The 23,562-nt window shown below is 42.1% G+C and overlaps 1 protein-coding gene across 1 annotated transcript in view; it reads right to left on the bottom strand.

The window, feature by feature from the left end:
* LOC103672533 (potassium voltage-gated channel subfamily H member 1-like) overlaps positions 1 to 23,178 on the bottom strand; it is a 60,500-nt gene extending 37,322 nt beyond the window's left edge. The window contains exon 1 of the mRNA XM_008701245.2: positions 22,744 to 23,178. Within this exon, the coding sequence (XP_008699467.2) occupies positions 22,744 to 22,830 (87 nt within the window). The 5' untranslated portion in view covers positions 22,831 to 23,178. The remainder of the gene's footprint in view (positions 1 to 22,743) is intronic.
* Positions 23,179 to 23,562: the final 384 nt, after the last annotated feature.

Below are 23,562 nucleotides of genomic sequence, written 5' to 3'. Positions count from 1 at the left end.
CATGTTTAATCATTAGAAATTTCAACATTTTCTTGTTTGCTTATTGCCCACTGAGTGAATTTTCCATTTTTCTGTTGTGCTCCCACTCATCTTGATATTTCTCTCATCTCTGATGAGATATTAAAATTTTGCCTATATATTTGATGTATTGACCTCAATTATTTTTCTTATATTATTTTCATAATTTTTCCTCAGAAGCTTTTATTTTAAGCTTTAGAGTGTTTTCTAGTGCTTCAAGCCTGAGAAAGTTCCTCAGTTACACTCTACTAAAACCAGTTATAGTGGCTTCTCAATTAATGCCTCCATCTTCCATCTCTAGCCCACTCCATACACAGTGCTTTCCTTAGTAAACAAGCTATTTATTGAGTGTTTAATGAATTAAATTATTTTAACAGAAAATTAACGCAAACAGGAGGTAATGTTAATTAGTGAAATCCAAATTAAATAATATAATGCAGTTTTATTATATTTATTACACTAGCTGGCAAAGTAACATCAAGAGGTTCTGGAAAAACACTCTTTAATAAATAAAGACATTTTTGGGATGGCTGGGTTAAGAGTCTGCCTTCGGCTCAGGTTATGATCTCAAGGTCCTGGAATTGAGTCCCACATTGGGCTCCCTGCTTGGCAGGAGTCTGCTTCTCCCTCTCCTCCCCACTCAGGCTCTCTCTTGCTATCTCTGTCTGTGTCTCTCTCTCAAATAAATAAGTAAAATCTTTTTTAAAAAATTGAAAAAGACATTTTTAATTTGGTACCAATATTAACATATCACAAGATACTAAATTATTTCAAGAATTTGGATTAAATATGCTCCGTCCTCCTCTGTCCAACTTTTCCATCTCAATTACCCTTAAAATGGCTTCCTTTGTGGTTGACAAGCTTTAATCCAGGCTTTGTCTGAACCAACTGCTAAATGAGTCCAACATGAAATTGGAAGCTGGACAAGGCACATGAGCTCAAATATAAACCTGATCCCCAGATGCAGGTCAAGGCACGCCAAGACAGCCATAATGGACAGGACTACAAGATGGCTATGGGTTGGAGAATATCACCTTCTGTAATGAGTGCTTACAAGAAGCTACCCACTCATAGGGCTTGCTACCTCAAGAAATCTTCCCATAACAGACCCTCCCCAACATGACATTTACAGGCAGCATGTTGTTGAGAGTTCCATGTCCCTACAAAAACATTCTGATGAAAGATAATATAGAAATAACTTGTACAAATAGGTGGGTCAGCAGGAAGCTCAGAGAAAAGAAAAGAATAATGTGGACTGTCTTATGATACAATCTAAGGCTAAAAGAAGTTGTTTGTTATAGCTGAATTGCCTAGTCTTGAGACAGATGTAAAAGCAGTAATAGGCAGAGAGACAGCCCACCCAGTTCTCTACTCTGATCCTAAGCTCTACGTAGGGTGATGGCACCCAATATATATTGAGAAGCAACAAGATAAGAAGCTTGAGAACAGGCATCACAATGTATTAGGTAACTGTGTGTGTGCGTGCGTGTGTGTGTGTGTGTGTGTGTGTGTGTGTGTATGACAAGGCAAGGCAGACAGTGCTTACAGCGTATTTAGGCCAGAAGGAAACTGGCAGGAAGTCAAACTCACATCTCATTCTGCACACAGACCATGTTGGGCTGATATGCCTGGGAACTGATTGATCAAAAGAAAGCTGAGTTTTAGAGATACCATCACTGTAGAACTACATCTAGTCCAAAGGACTCCTCAGTCCATGCATGAGTCACAGAAGAAACAATAACAACAACAAAAAATGAATCATCCCTTTTCACACCATGACTATACGAAGAAAATCACCAGCATATGAGAAAAGAAGAGCCAGTGTTCAGCTTTCTTGAGGATTGAGTAGTAGTGACTGTGTGGCCATCCCAAGTGAATTGGGTCTTTAATACAGGGGAAATTTTTTCAATATAAAAATCTCTCCATTTTCTAGCTATAAATACTAACTCAGTCAGGAATGCCATCATCTGAAACCAGGTTCCCCTCCTCTATAATTATTTTCAAATTGCCCTAAGTCCATCTGTACTGTCAAACTGGGGCAGAAATGGGACCAGCTTTCCACTGACTCAGGCAAAACATGCTGGAAACTTCTGAGCCCCGCCCCCCCCACCATACCAGAATTGTTCCCTTTGCTCCAACTTCCTCCTCCATTTCCCACTTAGCTCTAGCAGTGAAGAATGTGTGAGGACACAGCAAAGAACTCAAATTTTCTAGGTCTCATAGGGGAGCAAAGGAGAAAGGGGAATCCCCATGTGTGGACCCATGCATGCATGTGCAAACATGAGTGTCTAAGTCTGGTGTGTAGGTTGGACAGGAGGTATAGTTTAAAAGAAGATGTCGAAAACAAAGTTCATATTAATCACAAAGAAAAGCTCAGGACCCAATCAGGCAAGAATTAGAAAACTGGCCTAGGGGTCAGGAAATCTGATCTTGAGTTCTGCAGCTGTAAGACTTTGAATAAGTCCATCACTCCTGACCTCTGTTTCCCTTTTTCATAAAATTCTCAACATCCACGTAGGGTTGTTGAGAAAAGAAATAAATAACAGACAGGAAAAGGATGCGAAAACTAATAAAAGCTTTACTGTTGCAAGATAGGCTGAGAACTGTTGAAAAATTCAGATGAAATTAAAATAAACTAAATCCAGCAACACAAGCCAGCTTCATTCTACTAAGGGATCAGCTGGGAAGTCCACCTCCTGCTCACGGGATACATATTTAGAAGTAACACATTTGAAAGGACTGCCTCCAAGACATAATAAATGGTCATAATGATTAATTTGGGGAATCAGAAAATTGGATTGGATTCTGTGAAAACAGAAGACCTATAAGCCCTCTGCACAAATATTTCTGTTTAATATATGAATCCCGGCAGGGAAGTGTGCCCACATTCTAGAAGAGTAAAGACCAAGAAAATCAGATTCTTACCCTAGAAGAAAAACAAGACAATAGAAGCTATACTTTATGTTGTGCTGCCTGCTTGAGATTAGACTTGACAACATTCAATAAAGCAAGGAAATTTCCTTCACCGCAATGGTAGTGCTGTCCAATTAGCTGTGTGTGTCTCCGTCAGGCCCTGGACATGGACAGGTAGGTGTGAATAGGATGAAAATAAGAAATGGTCAATGTATGTCCTTAGCTTTTAGTTACAAGCCGGGAAAAGACAGAATAAATGTGGCAGGTGTCTGATAGGAAATGAAAACTGGGTAGCTCTGTTTCTTTCCTTTTTCTCTTTTTTAAAAGAATGGTGTTACTATCATACATTTCAGGTTCCTCTTCCAGGAACAAGTTGGACCAAGCACTGGCATTTTCACATCCTCTGTCAGTGCCCCTGTGATAGCAAGTGGTAAAAGGAAATGCAGTTGGGGCCAAGCTTTGTTTTGTCAACGCGCCTGCCCCCCAACAAGGGCCACACGCTACCAAACTTGGGACTCTTACAGATGTTAACTTGTGTTGTGGGGGAATTTTTGGACGAACTTGCAATATGTTTAAGGAACAAAAATAAAGGTAAAAGTACCAGGTACTAATTTTCCGATCAGAAATACACATCAAAACCAGCCCATGAGTTTTCTTATTATAGCCATGAGTGGAGACGTGCTGCCCAGCTGGGAAACATACAAACAAACCTAGTATTAGAGCCCATCCATCTGGGTTGATTCTGACAGCTACAACAGCGCTGCCTTCAAGGGCACATCCTCCAAAACATCGAGTGACCCGAGCCATGTACCTCATATGCCCTAGTTCCTCTTAAAATGAGGCTATTAATAAAGGTCTGTCTTGATGCTGAGGACCAAAAATGAAAGGGCTGAAAGTAACTGGGATCTAGAGTATGTTACATGTCGCACTTCCGGCAACTGACAACAGCTAAAGTTCCCAAATGCTATAAAAACCAATAGGTCACTAGGATAGTCTATAACGTGTCAAGATACCTGTACTTGGAGAAAACTCCATCCCACCTGAGAAATCTTTGGTAATTACCTGAAGAATCACTTCTTCTGTTTTCCATTCTCACGTATTATGATTTAAATTTTCTTAGGGGTACTTTGTAACTAGCTCAATTTACTTTGAAAGCTTCTAAGTGCTTTTTCTTCCCCAGTCCCCACTATTTCCTCTGTGCCATTGCAGAAGAGAGCGGCTGTGTTACAAACACGTGCCCCTGCTCTGTATATGCAGCTGCCTGGGAAAATACTCAACTTAGGTATATTTAATGTGTGTTTCCTACTACTGCGCCTTCAGGGTGCGGCCTCCCCCACCATATCTAATAAGCATGATGGATTGTATTCAATTTAGCGAATGCCAACCTGTAACTAATTATAGTAGCATCCTCAGATCAGGCTAGAGTTATAGCCTTGTCAAAGACCCTTCATAAACAGGCTGTTTCTGGAGATTTACACAGCAAGTATGGGTGAATACATGAGAAATATGAGAAGATGGTATAATGACTAAGCTGTCAACACTAGGAGGGAGCTTCGAGTACCAACTACTGAGGGAGGGAAGACCATATGCCTTTGGACAAATGACGAAGAATGAATATTACAGACTCCAGAGGGACCAGCTGGCCAGTAACTCATGGGATACTAGGGGTCATACTAAGGGTACCTGGTAGCCAGCAGGGTGCTCGCAGCTCAAGAAAAGACTCACAGTAACCTGGACAAGCTGCTGTCTCACCATTCCAAGTGTGCCCTGGGCAAGATACCTTCTCTGAGGGGGGTGCCTGGGTGGCTCAGTCAGTTGAGCGGCCAACTCTTGGTTTCATCTCAGGTCATGATCTCAGAGTCCTGGGATCGAGCCCCTCGTTGGGCTCCATGCTGAGTGGAGAGACTGCTTATGGTTTCTCTCTCTTCCTCTGCCTTTGCCCCTTCCCTTGTGTGTGCACGTGCACTCTCTCCTCTCTCTCTCTCCCTCTCTCTCTCTTAAATAAATAAATAAATCTTCAAAAAAAAAAAAAATGCCATCTCTGGACCTTAGGTCCCCCAGCAGTAAGACAGAGGTGGCAGCAGAGCCGGATGGAAAGAACATGGACTCAGCAGTAAGGCACGTTTGGTTTCTAAACCTGGGGGTGGGGTTCTATGAAAGAGCAAGTTACTTAAGCTAGTTTCTAAGCTTTGGCTTCCTCATCAGGCAAACAAAAAACTGACAACTACCTTGCACAATGGTGGGCATTCGGTGATCATGTCTGTGGAGCACTGGCACGGTGGGAACACATATCAGGAACTCAGTAAGTGATAACTGTTACTGGATCCAAGAGCGATATCCCATCCATTTTGATGATGAGAATCAAACGTGAGATTTCACATGGAGACAATGTAAAGTGCTAAAGCATCATAATACAGAGTTCACGGAGCCTCTTTAGAACTCCGCAAGGACCTGGACAGCTTATACTTTATTACAGCAACAGGGATGAGGGAAAAACAGGCAAGATAACCATGTGGGATGCTCCCCAAAGGCCCTTCCTTTGGCCCCTACTGGATACGAGGATATAAAATCAATCCCCTGTGCTGGAATTGAAGTCTAGGATGAATACTGTGTATATCTCCATCGAAAGGGTACCCCGAATTCAAAGCCCTCCACAATCCCACCTTTTTTTTTTTTAAGATTTTATTTATTTGACAGAGAGAGAGCACAAGCAGGGGGAGCGGCAGGCAAAGGGAGAAGCCCATGCAGGGCTCGACCCCAGGACCCTGGGATTATGACCTGAGCCAAAGGCAGACACTTAACCGACTGAGCCACCCAGGCAAACCACAATCCCACCTTTCAAGCCTCATCGCCCACGCCCTTCCTCACACACTATGTTCCAGCCCCCTGCAGGCCAGCCCCCCCACACCCCTGTGCCCTGAATGCACCATGCAGCTTTGTACCTCCAGGCCTTGGCTGTCCTATTTGCTCAGGCTAGAGGGTCCCACTTCACCCCTACCTCCTGATACTATTTTCCCCTGGTTAAAACTTCCTAGTCTTTGGCATCCCCGACTCCTCGTAGAGAGGGATCAGCTCCAAGATATGCTTCTTCAGGGGACCCTCAACAAACACAAGGCAGTCTTTTAAAATCACCATCTTTTACACTGGGAACCCTCTGTTTCCACCTCTGTTTCCTCTGGAAAGTTGTAAAATCTAAACATTTTTATATGTTTTCCACATTTTAAACTCCACTTTGTAAACTACGGCTCAAGGAAGACAATTATCAATATTAGCACAATCATATCAACAAGTACCAAAAATAGGCTAAGCCCCACCCAAACTCCCCAGATATGTTATGACACTGAAGTCCTGAATCATTACAGCTGTGGCAGTGGGGAAAATCTGCTTGGTCACAGCGTCATCTATCAAAACAAGCCTATTCCCTTAAGGCTTGGCCCATCTGCCTCCTCCTCCATGAAATGGCCGACCATCGTGCCCATTTAACAACTCCTTCCTTGGGCTCTCAGAGCATTTTGACTCACCTCTGCATCCTTTCATTGACTAACCCAACCTGTCAGGTGCATTTCTCATATGAAAGAGGTTGGAGGGGGGAGGGACTGGTAGACTAAAGTTTCAAGTCCTCCCTCACGTTATCTGTAGAGCTTGCTACAAATACCAACCACGGGATCAACAAAGTGGTGAAGACAGAACTTCCAAGTCCCGCAATGAGAATGTCAGCTCTGCTCCCTAGCAGACCGCCACTCTAAGCCTCAATCTCCTCTCCTATAAAATGGGAGTGAGTCGCCTTCACTGAACTGTGAAAATAAAATGAGATGAGAGGCATCAAGCACTTAGCCCAGGACAATCCCCGCACGTGGTAAGTGCCCAATAAACAGGAGCTATATTTTTTATGGAATAATTATTATCATCACTAGAGTCTGAAGAGGTATGTGTCACAGAGCAATGCACAAAAAGCAAAAGAAACAAGAATTCGTTCTGCTTTGTTTGCACACCTTGCCTCTCTGGAGCTTAGTAAGTGTTTGCTGATTCAAATATGGTGGTTAGCGCAGGCTTCAAGAACTCAGAGAAGGCATGGCTGTGAGAGAGGAGGATAGCCAAGGCAGCGGCAGGTCAACGTTCAAAGACATTCCAAGATCCAGGAAAACAGGGAACACGCAGGTAAGGCCACTCCCAGCCCATTAGGAAAGTTTCCAAATGGTCTGAGGTGACTCCAAATGCTAGTCTGGAGCTAGGATGGCCCCAGAAGAACCAACAGAGGAGAATGTTAAAAATACGAGTTTGTGGAACAGAGGATCAACACACTGGAGTGGAGCCTGAGCATACGTATTTTCAACAGGCAACCGAGATGATTTTCATGTGCAATCAGACGGTGCTCAGATCCAGAAAGCAGAGTGAGCCGTCAGCATGGCTGTTCTGGTCTGGCCTTGAGACCTCTATGCAAAATCTATGCAAAATCTCTCTTGCGACTGGGGCCTCTCATTTTTAGCCAAGGCTCCATGAAGGGTGGGGTATGAATGGTCATCGGATGGTTCAAACCTATGTGCTCAGGAGTAAAGACATGCTTCCCAACAGCAATACTTCCCAGGGCCAAGAATCTTCATGAGGGGGCACTGGAGGAGATAATGCTAAGTGAAATAAGTCAAGCAGAGAAAGACAACTATCATATGATTTCTCTCATCTATGGAACATAAGAACTAGGATGATCGGTAGGGGAAGAAAGGGATAAAGAAAGGGGGGTAATCAGAAGGGGGAATGAAACATGAGAGACTATGGACTATGAGAAACAAACTGAGGGCCTCAGAGGGGAGGGGGGTGGGGGAATGGGATAGGCCGGTGATGGGTAGTAAGGAGGGCAGGTATTGCATGGTGCACTGGGTGTTATATGCAACTAATGAATCATCGAGCCTTACATCGGAAACTGGGGATGTACTGTATGGTGACTAACATAATATAATAAAAAATCATTAAAAAAAAAAAGAATCTTCCTGAGGGAAATAATCATTACTCTTTTAGAACATCTCCTGAGCTAACAACAACAATAGGAATAGCAGTACTAGTTACTAAATGCTGGCGACATGCCAGCACTGCACTAATCTATACACATTACCTAATTTAATCCCCACAACACCCTGCAAGATAGACACTGCCCTCATTAAAGATAAGAACACCAGGGTTTAAGGGCGCTTGGGTGGCTCAGTTGGTTAAGCATCTGCCTTTGGCTCAGGTTATGATCCCAGGGTCCTGGGATGGAGTCCTGCCTCGGGCTCCTTGATCAGCGAGGAGCCTGCTTCTTCCTCTGCCTGCCACTCCCCCTGCTTGTGCTCTCTCTCTGACTAATAAATAAATAAAATCTTTAAGAAACAAAACACCAAGGTTTAGAGAGGATAACTAATGTGCTCAAGGTCACACAGCTAGTCAGAGACAGAGTCAAAGAGGCAGCTGGTTATTTCATCATGAAGTTACGCTGTTTGGCCAACTGACAATTCTACCTGCCAGTTCCCGGCTATACCTTTCCTGCAGACCTGGCTCAAAACCCTCAACCTGAAACCATTTTATTTCCTCTAAAATTCCCAAAGCACTGAACACAGAGCTCTATTTCTGGTGCTGTTCAATCAATACCCGGTGAATAAATAGAGGTATATTTCTGTCATACCTTTTCCCAAAGAGCACAAAACACAGTCACATTTACTCTCTCATCTGTTCTAGTGCCTGCTTTAAAAAACAAAACAAAACACTTTTATTGGAATAAGACGTAAGGGGCTCTGTAAAACACTGAAAATGACATTATGTACAAGGTCCCATTCTTTCCTCTAAGTGTTGCCATGCTTTTTGTTGCTTTTTCTATTCAAATAGAAGCCTTTCATTTATATACATCCCTTTCAAAGAAATGTGGTTATATAAAAATGTAACTAAAAATGCAAGTCTTTTCTGTTGCTTAGTACTCTTTATTCCCTATTTTTTCTTTACGTTTCCTTTCAATGAGGCTTCATGTCTCGTTCCTACATCGCCCCACATGGACCTGGCATTCTATTTATAGCATGCCTGAATCTACATTCACTACCTGCACCATCTCTGCCGGTTCGTCTTTGGACCATTGGGAAGCAGACAGCCCATCTCTGGCACCATCATCCATGTCTCTGGCGAAAGCCATGCTTCCGGAAACTCCACAGTAGGCCCTCACCCCATAAGGCCACGGTCTGACAGCGGAGCACACACTCCTCTCTTCCTCACCAAAGGTCATGAGAGACCAACCCCCTACCACTACTATCACAATTACAACTGTTTTGATTTGTTACTCTGCTTAATAAGAAAACATAGAACAAATAACAAGGAGAAAAAAAAAAAGTCAGAATTTTAAGCAGGCTAGTGGGAGAGATGATATTTGTAAGAGACTTTTCTGACCATCTCGTATCACTCTACTGGGGAGCTTCTCATTCAACCTAAAACAAGTGCTTCTTAGATGCTCTAATTCAAATATGTGGACACTCGTGTTGTCAATTAATGAGCACTAAGTATTACTTTTGCCTTCAAAACCTTTCAACATATTAGGAGGGTAAGAACACATGCACCCAAAAACTACTACTTCTTAAAGGAAGGCTTAGTCATGAGTTCTTACAAAGGCCTCCACCATCAGACAGGCAATGCTCTCTTGCCTCCTAACCAACACCTTGAGATACACTTCAGCTAATCCTCAAACCTTGTCTTATCCACAGAGCTTTCCTGTACTTGGAGAAACCCATAGGATACTAATTCCCCAAGAAGGTCTAATTCTCAAAACCCTTTAGTATAGTTTCCGTATCCTTCAGACTCCCTTTCCTACAAATGTGGCCATGGATGCTGTTATTGGTATGGGCTAGATAATTCAAATAAAAGCCACAATCATCTAAGCTAAATTGGGCCCTGAGGCTGTAGTGAACTCAAGGTTAAACAAGTCATCATCCAAACATTTCAATACTTCTGGAACCTCAACTGGGAAGACAAGATCTGTTCTGCCTCTCACTAGCTATGTGCTTTCCAATAACGGCACCAACATCTCTGTGTCTCAGACTCCATCAAGAGTCAGAAGTTAATACATATAAAACCTGTATTTACGGGGGTGGATGGGGATTTATTGTTTAATAGGTACAGAGTTTTAGTCTTGCAAGGCGAAAAGAGTTCTGTGGATGAATGGTAGTGATGGTAGCAAGACAATGGGAATGTCCTAACGCCACTGAGCTGTATACTTAAAAATGGCTCAGGTGGTAAATTTTACGTTATGTGTATTTACCATGATTAAAAATTTTTTAATATTCTAAAATTGATTCAGGTGATGGTTGCACAACTCTGAGAATATACTAAAAACCACTGACTTGTACACTTTAAATGGGTGAATGGTGTGGTATGTGAATTATATCTCAACCTGTTACAAAAGGGGAGAAAAAAGGATCAAATGAGTATTCTGGGGGGAAAAAAAACCTATATTTTAAATTAATCAGACAGATTTACAGCAGACTGGTTACAGCAGAAATAGGATTAGTGAATTTGAATATAGGTCAATAAAAATTAGTCAACCTGAATCATAGATGAAAAGAGAACAGAACATACCCATAAGAGACATGTGAAATATAGTCAACAACAAAACCCAACCCAGGAACTTAATGGTCAAAATGTTAAAAACAAAAAATATACAGGAAATTTTAAAAGAAGCAGAGGAATTTACCCAAAGGATACGAAAATGCAGATTTGAAGGGGTACATACACCCTGATATTTATAGCAGCATGATTAACAATAGCCAAACTACAGAGAGAGCCCAAATGTTCACTGACCGATGAATGAATAAAGAAGATGTGGGATACACACACACACACACACACACACACACACACACACCGTGGAAAATTACTCAGCCATCAGAAAGAATAAAATCTTGCCATTTGCAATAACATGGATGGAGCTAGTGTATTATGCTAAGTGAAATAAATCAGTCAGAGAAAGACAAATACCACATGATTTTACTTATATGCAGAGTTTAAGAATCGAAACAGGTGAGCATTTGGGAAGGAAAAAAGAGAGGGGGAAACAAACCATAAAAGACTCTTAACAATAGAAAACAAACTGAGGGATGATGGAAGGAGGTGGGTGGACAGTGGGCTAAATGGGTGACGGGCACTGAGGAGGGTGTTTGTCACGATGAGCACTGGGTGTGGTATGTAAGTGATGAATCACTAAATTCTACTCCTGAAACCACTATTACACTACACGTTAACTAACTAGAATTTAAATAAAAATTTGAAGATAAATAAATAAAAGAAGCAGAGGAAAATAAGACAATTCACATTCAGGAGAACAACAATAGAATGACATCTGAATTCTCATCAGAAGCAATAACATATTTACACTGCTAGAAGGTTTAAAAATAAAAAAGCAAGCCTATAATTTTACACCTTGCAAAAATAATCCAAATAAAGATGTTTTCAAACAAATGATTTAAAAAAATCATCACCGAAAGAACTGTACTGTGAAAAAGAATGAAAACAGATGCTTGGGCTGAAAGAAATTGATTCCCCTCCCAAAACTATGAAACTAAAAAGAAGAGTGAAAAACATATGAATAAATATAAAAGAGTATTGACAATTTAAAACAAGAATGATAACAAAGACCTGTATGTGTATAACAAAAATAGCACAAAGGGCAAAAAGGAGGTTAAACAGAATTAAACTACTGTAAAGATCTTACGTAGTTTGAGAAAGGGTAAAAGTACTAATTTAAATAGCTTTTAATATGCAGAGATTGCAGTTGTAATCTCTAGGGTGAGCACTAAAAGAATAATAAAATATATACGACTAAAAAGCTTAAGTTGGGAAATTAAGTGAAATAATAAACAAATAATTAATCCCAAGAAGGTGGGAAAAACGGAAATAGGAACCAAAAAAAAAAAACAAGTATGAGAAAGAGAAAATAAATAGCAAGATGACAGACTAAAACCCAATGACAGCAACAAGAGTGACAAAAGAAAGTGGACTACGTGTTCCAGTTACAAGACAATTATTGATGGACCAGATTTTCAAAAAATAAAAAAAGACCCAATCCTTTGCTATCTATTTACAAGAGATATTTTTTAAAAATAAGGCCACAAGACTATACATAAAAACCCAAAAGACTCTACTAAAAAAACTATTAGTACTGATGAATGAATTCAGTAAGGTTGCAGGATACAAAATTAATATACAGAAATTTATTGTTTATCTACATACCAATAACGAAGTAGCAAAAACCGAATTTAAGAAAACAATTCCATTAACAACTGCACCAAAAAGAATAAAATACCCAGGAACAAACTTAATCAAGAAGGCGAATGACCTGTACTCTGAAAAGTATAAAACTCTGATGAAAGAAATTAAAGACGACACAAACAAGTGGAAAATATTTCATGCTCACGGATTGGAGGAATTGTTAAAATGTCCCTACTACCCAAAGCAATCTACAGATTCAGTGCAACCCCTATCAAAATACCACTAGCATTTTCACAGAACTAGAACAAATAGTCCTAAAATGTGTATGGAACCACAAAAGACCCTGAATAGCCAAAGCAATTTTGAGAAAGAACAACAAAGCTGGAGACATCACAATCCTAGATTTCAAGATACACTACAAAGCTATCTATAATAATCAAAACAGTATGGTACTAGCACAAAAATAGACACATAGATCAATGAACAGAATAGAGAGCCCCATAAATAAACCCATGCTTATACGGTCAATTAATCTATGACAAAGAAGGCAATCATATACAGTGGAAAAAAGAAAGTCTCTTCAACATATGGTGCTGGGAAAACTGGACAGCTACATGCAAAAGAAATGCATGTAGACCACTTTCTTACACCCGACACAAAAATAAACTCAAAATAGATTAAAGACCTAAGTGTGAGACATCAAACCATAAACCTCCTAGGAGAAAACACAGGCAGTAATCTCGACATCAGCCTCAGCAACATTTTTCTAGATATGTCTCCTCAGGCAGGAGGGAAAAAAGCAAAAATAAACTATTGGGACTACATTAAAATAAAAAGCTTTTGCCCAGTGAAAGAAACCATTAACAAAATGAAAAAGCAACCTACTCCTTGGAGAAGATAAATGCAAACGATATATCCATTAAGGGGCTAAGAGCTAAAATACATAAAGAACGTCTACAATTCGACACCAAAAAACCCCCACATAATTCGATTAAAAATAGGCATAGAGCCTGAACAGACATTATTCCAAAGAAGATACACTGACGGCCAATAGATACATGAAAAGATTCTCAACATACTAACGATCAAGGAAATGCAAATCAAAACCATAATGAGATATATCACCTTACACCCGTTGGAATGGCTACTATCAGAAAGAAATAACAAGGGTTGGTAAGGATGTGGAGAAAAAGGAACATTCGTGCACAGTTGGCAGGAATGCAAATGGTGGTAATTTCCTACTAATCTTTTTATTACTGATTTCTAGGTTAATTTCTCAGTGGTAAGAAAGTACACTATATGATTTCAATCCTTGAATTTTGTTGAGACTTCCTTTACGGTTCAGTATCTGGTCTATTTTGGTAAATATTTTATATGAAATTCCAAAAAAAATATGTATTTTGAAGTTGTTAAGTGTTTATTCCCTATAGGCTAATTAGGTCAAGTAGATAGAGCTTTAAAAAATTATCTGTAATTACTCAATATTTTGTCTGCTTGTTCTATCAGTTACTGAGAAAGGGGTATATGCAGACTTCAACTTTGATTATGGAATTGTTTATGTCTATTAATTTTTGCTTTGGGGAGGTGGAATCTAGTAAACTTAATGCCCCAGAAAAGTAGAACAAAGAAAACATACAAATAGGAGCAAAAATCAATGAAATAGAAAACAGACATTTAACAATTAACAAAGCCAAAAGTTGGTTCTTTGAAAAGATTACTATAATTGAGAAAACTCTACCAAGATAAACAGAGAGAAGATACAAATGACCAATGAAGAATAAAGGGAAAGAAAACATTATAGATCCAACATTAAAAAAAAAAACACACATACTATGTATAACTTTTTGCCAATACATTTGACACACTAGATGAAATGGCCAAATCTTTAACAATGCAAAACTGACACAAGAAAAAAAAAAAAAAGAATACCTGAATGGCCCTATATTCCTATATGTCTGAATAGTCCCATCTTATACAAATTCTTTCAGAGAATAGTGATAGAAGATACACTTCCCTGTATATACCTAACAAGGATATCACACAAAAAAATTATTAAAGGCCAACACCTTCATGAACATAAATGCTAAATTCCTAAATAAAATATTACAAAATAATTTACAGTTATGTAAAAAAGTACAAGACATCATGGCCAACTAGGGTTTATTCTAGGAATTCAGCGATAATTCAACATTCAAAAGTTAATCAACAGGACACCTGGGTGGCTCAGTCAGCTAAGCCTCTGCCTTCAGCTCAGGTCATGATCCCAGGGACCAAGCCCTGAATCTGGCTCCCTGCTCAGTGGGGAGCCTGCTTCTCCCTCTCCCTCTGCCACTCCCCCTGCTTGTGCTTTCTCACACACACACACACACTCTCTTTCTCTCTCTCAAATAAATAAATAAATCTTTCTTTAAAAAGTCAATCAGTATAATTCACCACATTAATAAATTAAAGGAGGAAAAACATTTTATCTCAACAAACGCAGGAAAGTATTTGGTAGAATTCAAAACCCGTTAATGGTAAAAATTCTCGGAAAACCAGGAATATAAGAGATCTTCCTTAATCTAACAGAGAGTATTTACACACAACTAAAGTCAACAATATACTTGATGCTGAAACACTGAACATATTCCCCCTGAGATTAAAAATAAGAGAAGGACGTCTACTGTACCCACTTCTATTCAACATTATATTGTTGATCCCAGACAGGACTAAGAAAAAGAAATAAAGGTATAGATTTTGCAGAGGAAAAAAAATTAAATAGTTTTTATTCATAAAGACATGATTGTGCATGTAAAAAATTCTAAATACCCTAAAAAACCTTCAAATTAATAAGCAAATTGGGGGTAAGTCTGCTGTAAAATCAATAAACAAAAAACACTTTAAACCAGCAGAAAACAAATGGGAAATGAAGCCAGCCATTTACAGAGTGCCAAAAATACCAGGTGTCTAGGAATAAGTTTAACAGCAAGAACAAAAAAGAATGGCAGCAAATATTGTTAAGAATATTTTGTTAATATAGTGATAATTAAAGAAGACCCAAATAAATGGATATTCTATGGTCAACATTTGGAAAACTCAATAATTAAGACTTCCATTCTCTCCAAATTGTTTTTTTTTTAAGATTTTATTTATTTATTTGAGAGAAAGCATGCATGTGAATGGTGGAAGGGGCAGAAGAGGAGACTACCCAAGCAGACTCCCGCTGAGCACAGAGCCCCAGTCGGGGCTCAATCTCAACCTATGAGATCAGGACCTAAGCCAAAACCAAGAGTCAGAAGCTTAACCAACTGAGCCACCCAGGCTCCCCTCTCCAAACTGGTTTTTAGATTTAATGTAATTCCAACCAAAATCCCAACAAGTTTTTGGGGTTTAGGTGGAAACTGGCAAGCCAAATCTAGAATTTATTTGGCTATACAAAGGCTCTTTGGCCGTCTTGAAACAAAAGAACCCAGGTAACTGATTCTAATACTTACTATAGTACTATGCTAATTAACACAGTGCGGTAAAGGAGTTAAGAATAGATAAACCAATGGAACATAATAACAGAGTCCTCCATATGCACAGTCACTTGATTTATGAGCAAGGCTCAGAGCAGGGGTGGAGGTGACAGCCAGACCTGAATGGGTTGGGGGAACAAAGGACCTGCCTTGGAGGGCAGTGCCTGGAGAAACACAGTAAGCATCCCACGTGTACTAAGGGTGGGTCTACATGGTGATGGAGTTCTCCATTGACAGTGAGGCACTGGAGCACAGCCCAGAGGAGCCAGAGAACTGGGTCCAATCAGGGTTCAGGGTGGGGGCTTGGCCAGGCATTAAGAGTGAGGGCCAGAGGATCAGGAGATCTGGGGCAGAGAGGTGGTGTTGCTTCGGTGCAGTGGCGGAGAGAACAGCCTAAGTGCTGTGGACTCAAGGGAACTAGAGGAGGGGAGACCTGCGACATTTTCCTCTCATTCTCACCACTGCTGCCTGCATACACCTTCAAAATCAAAGTCAGATCATGGCACACATCTAATGGAAACCCTTAATGGTTTCTTTTTGACCACATGATAAAATGTAAACTCTTTGGCAAGACTCTGAGATTCTAACACTGGATCTTGCCTCCCTCCCCCAGTGCTGACTTGGCTTTGGACACAGTGAATGCTTGTTCGGCCCTAAGAGCGAACTCCTCTGCATATGCTCTCTCCTCTTCCAAGAACACCCTTCTTACTCCTCACCAAACTAACTCGCCTCATCTCCTCCAGGAGGCCTTCCTGTATTCTCTCGCTAGGCTAAGTACTCCCCGTTAGTAAGCCATAACACCCTGAACTGAGCCCTGGAACAGCACCTCTCACATTCTCCACCACTGTCATTTACCTGTGACCCCCACCAGACTGCAAGCTTTGAAGAGCTGTATTCTCATCCCCTAGCACCCCAGTCAGTAAGATCTCTTTAAAGAGGGAACAACCTTAAAGAGGTACCAAGAAAAGTTGGTGGAGAATTAGAAGAGAAGCAGGACTTGGCTTGGCTAGAATGGAGGCTGGGAGAGAACAGACAGTAGGGAAGCGTTGAGAAATGATGCAGGGTGGCTTGAGTCTAGTTTGCTCCAAGGACCTCCATGGTCCTTCACATGCTATGAGCACAAGTTTGGAAGAAGAATGATTTTAAAAATAAATAAAAATAAGAGGGAAAGATCTCAGCTGGATTCCCCTGGTGGGTAAGATGGGGAAGACAACAGCATTGCCAGCATGGGGACAGTGGCAACATCGGGAACATTACTGAGATGGGACCTCGGCCCCTGGCCACCACGGCAGGCCGTCAAAAGAGAAACACACCCATCAGCAGCACTTCCTGCCCCTAACGAGACACGGGGATAAAAACTATAGTGTGTCTGCTTGTGTCCTCTTGCGTTTGCCAAAATCAGATGTAGAAATGGCTCCAAAATAAAAGAGAGAAATGCCAAAGAAAAGAGTCTGAAATGTGAGGGAAGTATAATGCACGATCATTTTGCTGTCTGTCACAGTAACAGACTAACAACTTGTGCTAAACGTTGTCAGTTTTTACCCAGGAGACAGCACAGGCCGGAAGCCAGTCTGCGCACCAGTGTCTCAGCTTCTGTCTGCTCTCCGTGTCCAAGAGACCCAGAGGAGGAGGAAATCCCAGACAAGGCCTCAACTGATCAGGCTTGAATAAGCAATGGCTTTCAGTAATTTTTTTTAATTGCTATTACTGAAAAGATTATGGTACATCCACTCAACAGAATATTGCTAAGCAATGAAAAGAAATGAGCTATCAAGCCATGAAAAGACACGGAGGAGCCTTAAATACATATCACCAAGTGAAAGCAGCCAACCTGGAAAGGCTACAGATTGTATGATTCCAACCATATGACATTCTCGAAAAGGCAAAATTACAGAGACAGTAAAAAGATCAGTGGTCGCCAGGGGTTGGGGAGGAGGGTGGGATGAACAGGTGGAGCACAGAGATGTTTAGAGCAGTGGAACATTATGTATGACACTTAATGATGGAGCTCTGTCATTAACAATTTGCAAAAACCCTTACGATGTATTCTACAGAGTGAGTCCTAACGTTCACGATGAACTTAAGCTAATAAGAATGTATCAGTATTGCTGTCATCAATGTACCGCACTAATGCAAGATGTCCACGATAGGGAAACTGTGGTCTTTGTGCTCTTTGTTCCATTTTTCTATGAACCTAAAATTGCTCTGAATAATTCTTAATGTTAAGTGCTACTACAAACCATGGACATGGCCTCTATGGCTGGGACTCTATAGGGAAGCAAATTCCAGGTCACCTTGTGACTTTCAGCTGACAGCAGAGGAGTCACCTGTGTCCATCCACCTAAATCAAAACTACAGATTAGGACTGACAACCACCAATTAACGGGATGAGCAACCCGCGGGGGTCCAATTTGCTTTCGGCATCAGGGAAAGCCTGGAAGAGCCAGGAACAGTGAACCTAGGAGAAAGTAGAGGGGAGCCCATCTGCCAAGGAGAGAGAAGTGGGGGCGGTGGGGGGGGGGAGTAACTTCTGACCTTCACACTCACTGTCCTGCCCTGTACACACAGACCAGCAACCTTCGTGGAGGCTTACCCACGCCGGCCACTCAAACTTCTCACCTGTCGGCCATGTAAGAGGAGAGCGGAAGTGACCGTGCCAGGGAACAATTCAGAAAGGGGGACTCGGGAACTAAAACGCACAGCTTGGTTCACTCTGGCTCGAGATTCTGTGATGAGGCAGCATGACCTGCCTGGAGAGAAAGTCAGGCTGAGAATCAGAAGCTTGAAGCCCAGCTTCGTTGCCTGGACAGCCGGGCCCTTTCCCCTCAGCTGCAACGCTGGGATAATAGTCGCCCAGGGTCCTCAAGGTTGGAGCTGGGATGGACCCCTCTTGCAGGTGAGGCAAACAAAGTCCAGGGAGCTGAAACGCTTGCACAAGTTTGCACAGCTGGCTGGCGGAGGGACTTGCCACAGAAGAATTAGAATAAAGAACCTCTGTGTGAAGTGTTTTAGAAAGTTTAACGCCCTAGCTAAAGGGAAGCCGTTGTCAATACTCTTCATCTTTCCACTCCTTGCTCCTGTTCTGCTCTACGGGGAGCATCTCCTGTGAGAGCGGGCTCTTGGCAAGGGTCAGCTATGTCAACACCACCAGCTGCTGTCCAAGGTCACATACAGAGCCAGGGATGGAAGGCGCCAGAACTGTGACCTGGGAGGTAGCCTGATTGGCTCCATTCACCTCCGGGCACTTCCACACTCCAATGGCAGGAGGCAAGAAGGCTTCCTGGGGAAAGGGAATATGTTTTGTGAATAATAATTCCATCTTTAATCCATGAAGCACCCGGCCAGTAATCCGCTAAGCGCTTGAGAAAGACTCATCTGGCTTTTGCTTCAGCAGACCTATGGCAAGCTTCAGTTCACCCGGTTTCCAGACCTTTTGTCCTCTCACCAGCTTAACTAATGTGCAAACATATTCCCAAACAGCCTCCAAAACAGATTATGACCAACAGACTGGAGAATGACGCAAATGTGGGCCATCTACATAAGTGAAACAAGTTGAGTCCAAAGGGATCGTTTGTGTGGCTTAAATCACGGAGGTGGGCGACATCCACAGGACTGAATTCACAATTGCTGGCATTAGCAATTTAACCCGGTTCTTTCTTGACCCAAGCCTTGGGTGGATGTAGTCCTTTCACTTCAAGAGCCCCCACCCCACACCCACACCCCAGCCCCCGCTCCCGACACACACACAGATGGCAAAGCCACCACCGCACATTCCTCTCTTCTTTGGTGGTCTCCACTAGGACACAAATCCATTGGGATAATTAGGAGGACACCCGAGAGGATTCAGCTCCATGTATTTTTTTATGAAAAATGAGTCAATAATTTTTTTTCTTCCCCACACTCTCCCAAAGAAAGGGACTAGAGCAGAGGGAGTTGCAATCTTAGATTAGCAACTCTGCAACAGAGCATGGCCAAGAAGACAGCAGGCAGTGGATGGGAAACAATTAATCGGAATTCTCTCACCCAGCCATACCCAGGATCAACAAGTGGGGCACCCTTCATGGCCTCTCCAACCTCCTCTAAGCCCCACCAACCTTCCATTCCCACTAATTTAATGGTGCCTTTCAACAAAGGCCTATGCCTGGAAAACCATACGGGGTCTGTCCCTCCGTGAGCGTGCTAAACTGCCTATCTCATTACCAACATGGCTGCTCTGGGGGAAGTGCAGAGCCCCACCTCCTGTACACAGTGCCCAACGTCCCACTACCAGGCCAAGGGCTTTGCCACAGACTTTGGAAGCTTCTTGGTCAGTTTTGACTCAACTGTGTCCGTCAGCATTTTGTCCCTATGTTATCCACTCTGTCACCATGAAGAATAGAGAGGAGTCAGAAGGGGGACTCATTATCGCCGTAGTCATATGATTTGCTGTGTCATCCTGAGTGAGTCACATCCCCCCTGTGTCTGTTCCCTTATTTGTGAGCTAAGAGGGTTGAACTGGATGACCTTCATGGTCCTCCTGGGCTCTGAACCCTCATCCCATCCCACCATCCTCCCACCCCCACTACAGGTAGGAGCTCAAAGTGCTAGGCTTCTTGTTTTTATCATTAACTCCTGGAGGTAAGACGAACGCAGATGAGATTTTAGAACTCACCAAACTCACTTTGCAGCTAGCAGGGAACTCAAATAATCTACTGCCCAAATGCCATGCCTTCAGGCAGGAAAGGTAGCATGATCCCCAAGGTGTAGATAAGAAAACTGATCCACAGAGGCTAAATGGCATGCACAAAGTCCCAGCTGTCCTAACAGGTGATACCAAGAGGGCCAGAAGCCAAATCTTCAGTTTCCTGGCACTGACTGCCCGACATCACAATAAATGTTACGAAAAGGCATTGTTTTAGGTGTCAGCCAAAGCCTGAAAAGAAATTACTAAACGTAAAATCAAGTCTTTATGGAAGCAAATCATAACAACAGTCCCTTAATACTCATATTATTTATGACCAAGAGATGGTAATGAGAGCTTTGATGCTAAACGCCTTCCAACTAAAAAGCTACGGATAACTGGCATTTTTCCTATCCGCCAACCTATTTCATGACTGTGGAAATCAGAAACCACACCAGGGGTACTCACAATTGATAGCAAAGGACTTCCAACGTGACATACACAGTGCTTGAGGGGAGGCTCTCTGTTTTGCTAAGGGACAAGGTAATCTTGACACATTTACAAATGTGTTTATGGCTCTGCCAATGTTTAACAAGAACCTGTGGAAGCCGGAAAACTGTTCTATTTATCTGCAAATTTTCAATGCTATTGCTCTAAATAGCAAATGGTTTATTTTAAAAACCCGAGAGGTTTTTTTTAAGTTAAATTTCATTTCCCATATGTGTATAAGAAGCTTTTTTAGGTTGAAATAATTCCGTTGAGTTATCTAAGCCAAAATGATATTTTCCTCACCAACTAACATAAAATCTTCTACAAATGGGCTCACAGAGAAAAATATCATTCCCAATGTGTACTCAGATTCACACTAAAGAATCCCAACATTCACTTTAGGGATGTTTTGTTCTTGTAAGTGATCAGTCTCACTCATTCAATCCCCCTACAAAATCCACACAAGCCACCCAGAGCATTATTCCCTGCGATTTCAAAGTAAATTAAAACACACCACATAGATAAAAGCAGGGGTTGTTCTGAGTTTAGAGCATCTGAACATCAGCTCCTCTTCTCTGGAGAGGGAAGTGGTAGGTAGCTGGGTTCTCACTGAGGAAGGGGCTGGAGTCCTCACCTACTACTGATACTGATCTGAAGGCTGGGAGGCATCATTACGTCACCAGCAAGTCACAGAGTCACTGGCCAGATCTTGTCTTGGCAGGGAGCTGGCTGTTCCTTCCAATTATCTCAAGGCTAGTCCCACTAGCTCTCTAGCCCTGACAGTGAATCTTGCCTCAACTCAACTTCCAGATGGCTTCCTGAATTACCCACCCAGTTAACACCTAGCCAGACCGAGACTTCTGGGACCCTCTGTAATCCAAGACAGTGAGGGCCCACTGCTCTATGAGGCTGAAGATTTACCAGACAAACTACCTTATCTTCATTCTTTTGGAGCATCAACTAGGCAGTAGGAAGAAGGAAGAACAACTCCGATAGAACATTTAAGAATAAGAATAAGAATCTGACATTTTCCTCTGTGATGACTTGACATCCTCACTTTTTCAAAGGAGAAAATCACTTGAACCAGGCCAGTGGTCCCTTCCTTAGGCAACATGTCGCAGGCATCTGTTCACTGACCATTTGAGCATGTCCTAATTCCAACACACTTACGGAGCATTTGTCTCCTTTTCATTCCTTCCACTGATGGGAAGACTAACAATCCAAAGCAGCATAATCCAGCAATAGTACTACCCCTCCTAGTCACAGGGCCGGACTTGACCGTAGCCTGACTACCTCAGCAAATGTACGCAAGGGAGAGTATGGACCACTGAATGCCAGTGGTCACCGCCAAAACTCATTTTAGCAAAGAAACAACTACTTTTTCCAACACTTACCAAAAAAAAAAAAAAAAAAAATAGCAAGCAAACTTGGGGGGAAAATAGCATCCCTGTTGCCAGGAGTTCATTAGTTATGAAACAGCCAAAGGTCAGCAGCAGATGATAGAAAAATCCCCATAATTAGAACAATTAATAGGGAGACATTCAGCCATTGCATACCAAGTGAAAGATTCACCAAATGCAGAGGCAATGCATGCCTGCTTCTGCAGCCCCACCACCCCTGAGCCAGTGGCTTGCACTCCACGCGAAATAAGAGGGAAGCCTCTGGTCTCTTCCACATCCATTCACAGACATGCAGGGCCTCCAATCCTCCAAAGGACGAAAACAGCAGGCGAGACTATCCATCAAGCATGCTCCCTCCGTTCCAGACATCAGCCATGCCAGTTCCCACCCACGGAATTACTCTTCTGTTGACCACCCACATTTATTCAGCTTTCAAGACATGACAACAAGGTCTGAGATTTGAGGCATGTACCTGACTCTCTCTCCCCTCCAGGGGTGGTGGGATCTGATCAGCAAAACCAATCTTCCCTGGATCACCCATAAAGGCACTAACCTCATCCACGTTCTCAAAAGCGTTGATGACATCATATGGCAAACAGGACAGAAGGTCAATCACAAACCACGTCTTCAGGTAGTTCATGCGGATGAGTTTGGGGTCAGAGATCACCTCCCCAGCTGGTCCAACAAAGGTAGTATGAAAATTCAGCACAATGTCCACCAAAAAGATAACATCCACGATGCTATCCACAACCAGCCAGGCCACGTTGTTCTGCCTGGTCTTAAAGGAGACGTTGTAAGGGACCAGGATGGCTGTGTAGAAGGTTAAGATCAAGATGATCCAATCCCACGTGGTCTTAAAAACACAGTAATGTAGGATAATGTGAGGGGGAGTCTTCGGTGCCTCCTGCTTGTACTGAGGAAGAATGTCTGAGCCCAGCTGCAGAACCTGTAGAAAAACACGGTCAAGAGAGAACTAAGTTAGGATTCCATTGCGAGCGTCTAACCAGTCAGCATCCGCCACTGGCAACGAATGCTCATGACACTCCAGATGGATCATCAGGAGCAAGAACAGGTACTAGAGGAGTGTAGGAGAATGGAAATGAACATTATAATATAAAGAATCGGAAGGAAACAATGACAAACCATTATTTGGCTTATTGTGAGCCAAGCATTGTAGTAAGTACTTCACCTACACGTTTTATCTCACTTAATTCTAAATACAACCTTGTACTGTTAGCCATTATTATTCTATGCAACAAGGGAGAAACTGAGGCCCCAGAGAAATTAAGCAACTTTACTCAACAAATATTTACTGTTCTGTGGCAGGAACTGTTCTAGACACTGGATGTACAGCAATGAAGGAAACAGCATG

The sequence above is a fragment of the Ursus maritimus genome, unplaced genomic scaffold (assembly GCF_017311325.1).
Source record: "Ursus maritimus isolate PB19 unplaced genomic scaffold, ASM1731132v1 scaffold_2, whole genome shotgun sequence".
NCBI classification, from domain to species: Eukaryota; Metazoa; Chordata; class Mammalia; order Carnivora; family Ursidae; genus Ursus; species Ursus maritimus.
Note: the sequence above shows the minus strand (reverse complement) of the source record. Positions and strands in the feature narration are given on the sequence as shown.